The 949-nt window shown below is 34.1% G+C and overlaps 1 protein-coding gene across 4 annotated transcripts in view; it reads left to right on the forward strand.

Moving 5' to 3' along the window:
- Positions 1 to 613, forward strand: part of LOC113810959 (WD repeat, SAM and U-box domain-containing protein 1) — a 33,091-nt gene extending 32,478 nt beyond the window's left edge. For 3 of the 4 annotated variants that reach the window (XM_027362625.2, XM_027362621.2, XM_027362622.2), the window contains 2 exons: positions 1 to 44; positions 190 to 485. The exon at positions 1 to 44 is cut by the window's left edge and continues 106 nt beyond it. In XM_027362625.2, coding sequence (XP_027218426.1) covers positions 1 to 44; positions 190 to 344 — 199 coding nt within the window. In that variant the 3' untranslated portion in view covers positions 345 to 485. Of the gene's footprint in view, positions 45 to 189 lie in introns of all 4 variants that reach the window. The other variant, XM_027362619.2, reaches the window with a different exon arrangement.
- The last annotated feature ends 336 nt before the right edge of the window (positions 614 to 949 follow it).

Below are 949 nucleotides of genomic sequence, written 5' to 3' on the forward strand. Positions count from 1 at the left end.
CCCCATTACACAAGAGCTAATAGATGATCCCGTCCTTTGTGCTGGTAAGAAGATAGTTACTGATTACAAATAGGAAGACTGTGGATGTTACACAGAACTAAAAGAACATATAGTGTCTGATTTGGTAGTCTTAAAAGCACATAACATATCAAGAGTGGAAATACAATTTTTGGAAAACTTTCCTTTCAGATGGATTCACCTACGAGAGAATAGCAATGGAAGCCTGGCTGGCCAGTGGCAAGCGGACAAGTCCAATGACCAATGAGAAGCTCTCCCACCTTACACTAACTCCAAATCGTACCCTAAGAACACTTATACAGAGATACAAGGAAGAAAACATGTGACCACGTTGGGTTATATGAGATAGAGTTTACTTTAGGATGTTTGAAGTTGCATAGTGAGTCTATTTCTTCGTAGATATAGAGAAATCTGGTCATGAGAGATATGGTTTTGGAGTATATACAGTATATATGTACATACACATACACAAGCACATGCATAATCATACACAACACATACATATTAAAAACATGAATGTTGAGCCAGCAAAGAGCAGAGCTTCTGTCAGTAAAAAAAAAATAATAATAATAAAAAACAGAAAGAAAAAGAAAAACCTGTAGAGTATAGTCAAACAAAGATTGTTGTACAATGTGATATCCTGTATTCACAGTAGTTCCTAGAGAAAGGGCAATAGTTTTAGCTATTTTACTTTGTAAGGCCAATGAATAAACTTTAGGCAAAGCAAAGGCTAAATAGAGTAATTTTTCTATGGTCTGTGATATTATAATATACCAGTCTTTTTGGCTTTCTTTGGTATATTCTAATGGTCAAAATAACCATTATTTCCATGAATTTAACCAGGCAGTGTTGGGTGTGTCTGTTGATTGGAAATTGTGATTAACTACAATGAATTTCTAAATGTTAAAAAAAAAGATATTGAGAATTTAGT

Source organism: Penaeus vannamei, chromosome 3 (assembly GCF_042767895.1).
Source record: "Penaeus vannamei isolate JL-2024 chromosome 3, ASM4276789v1, whole genome shotgun sequence".
Lineage (NCBI taxonomy): Eukaryota > Metazoa > Arthropoda > Malacostraca > Decapoda > Penaeidae > Penaeus > Penaeus vannamei.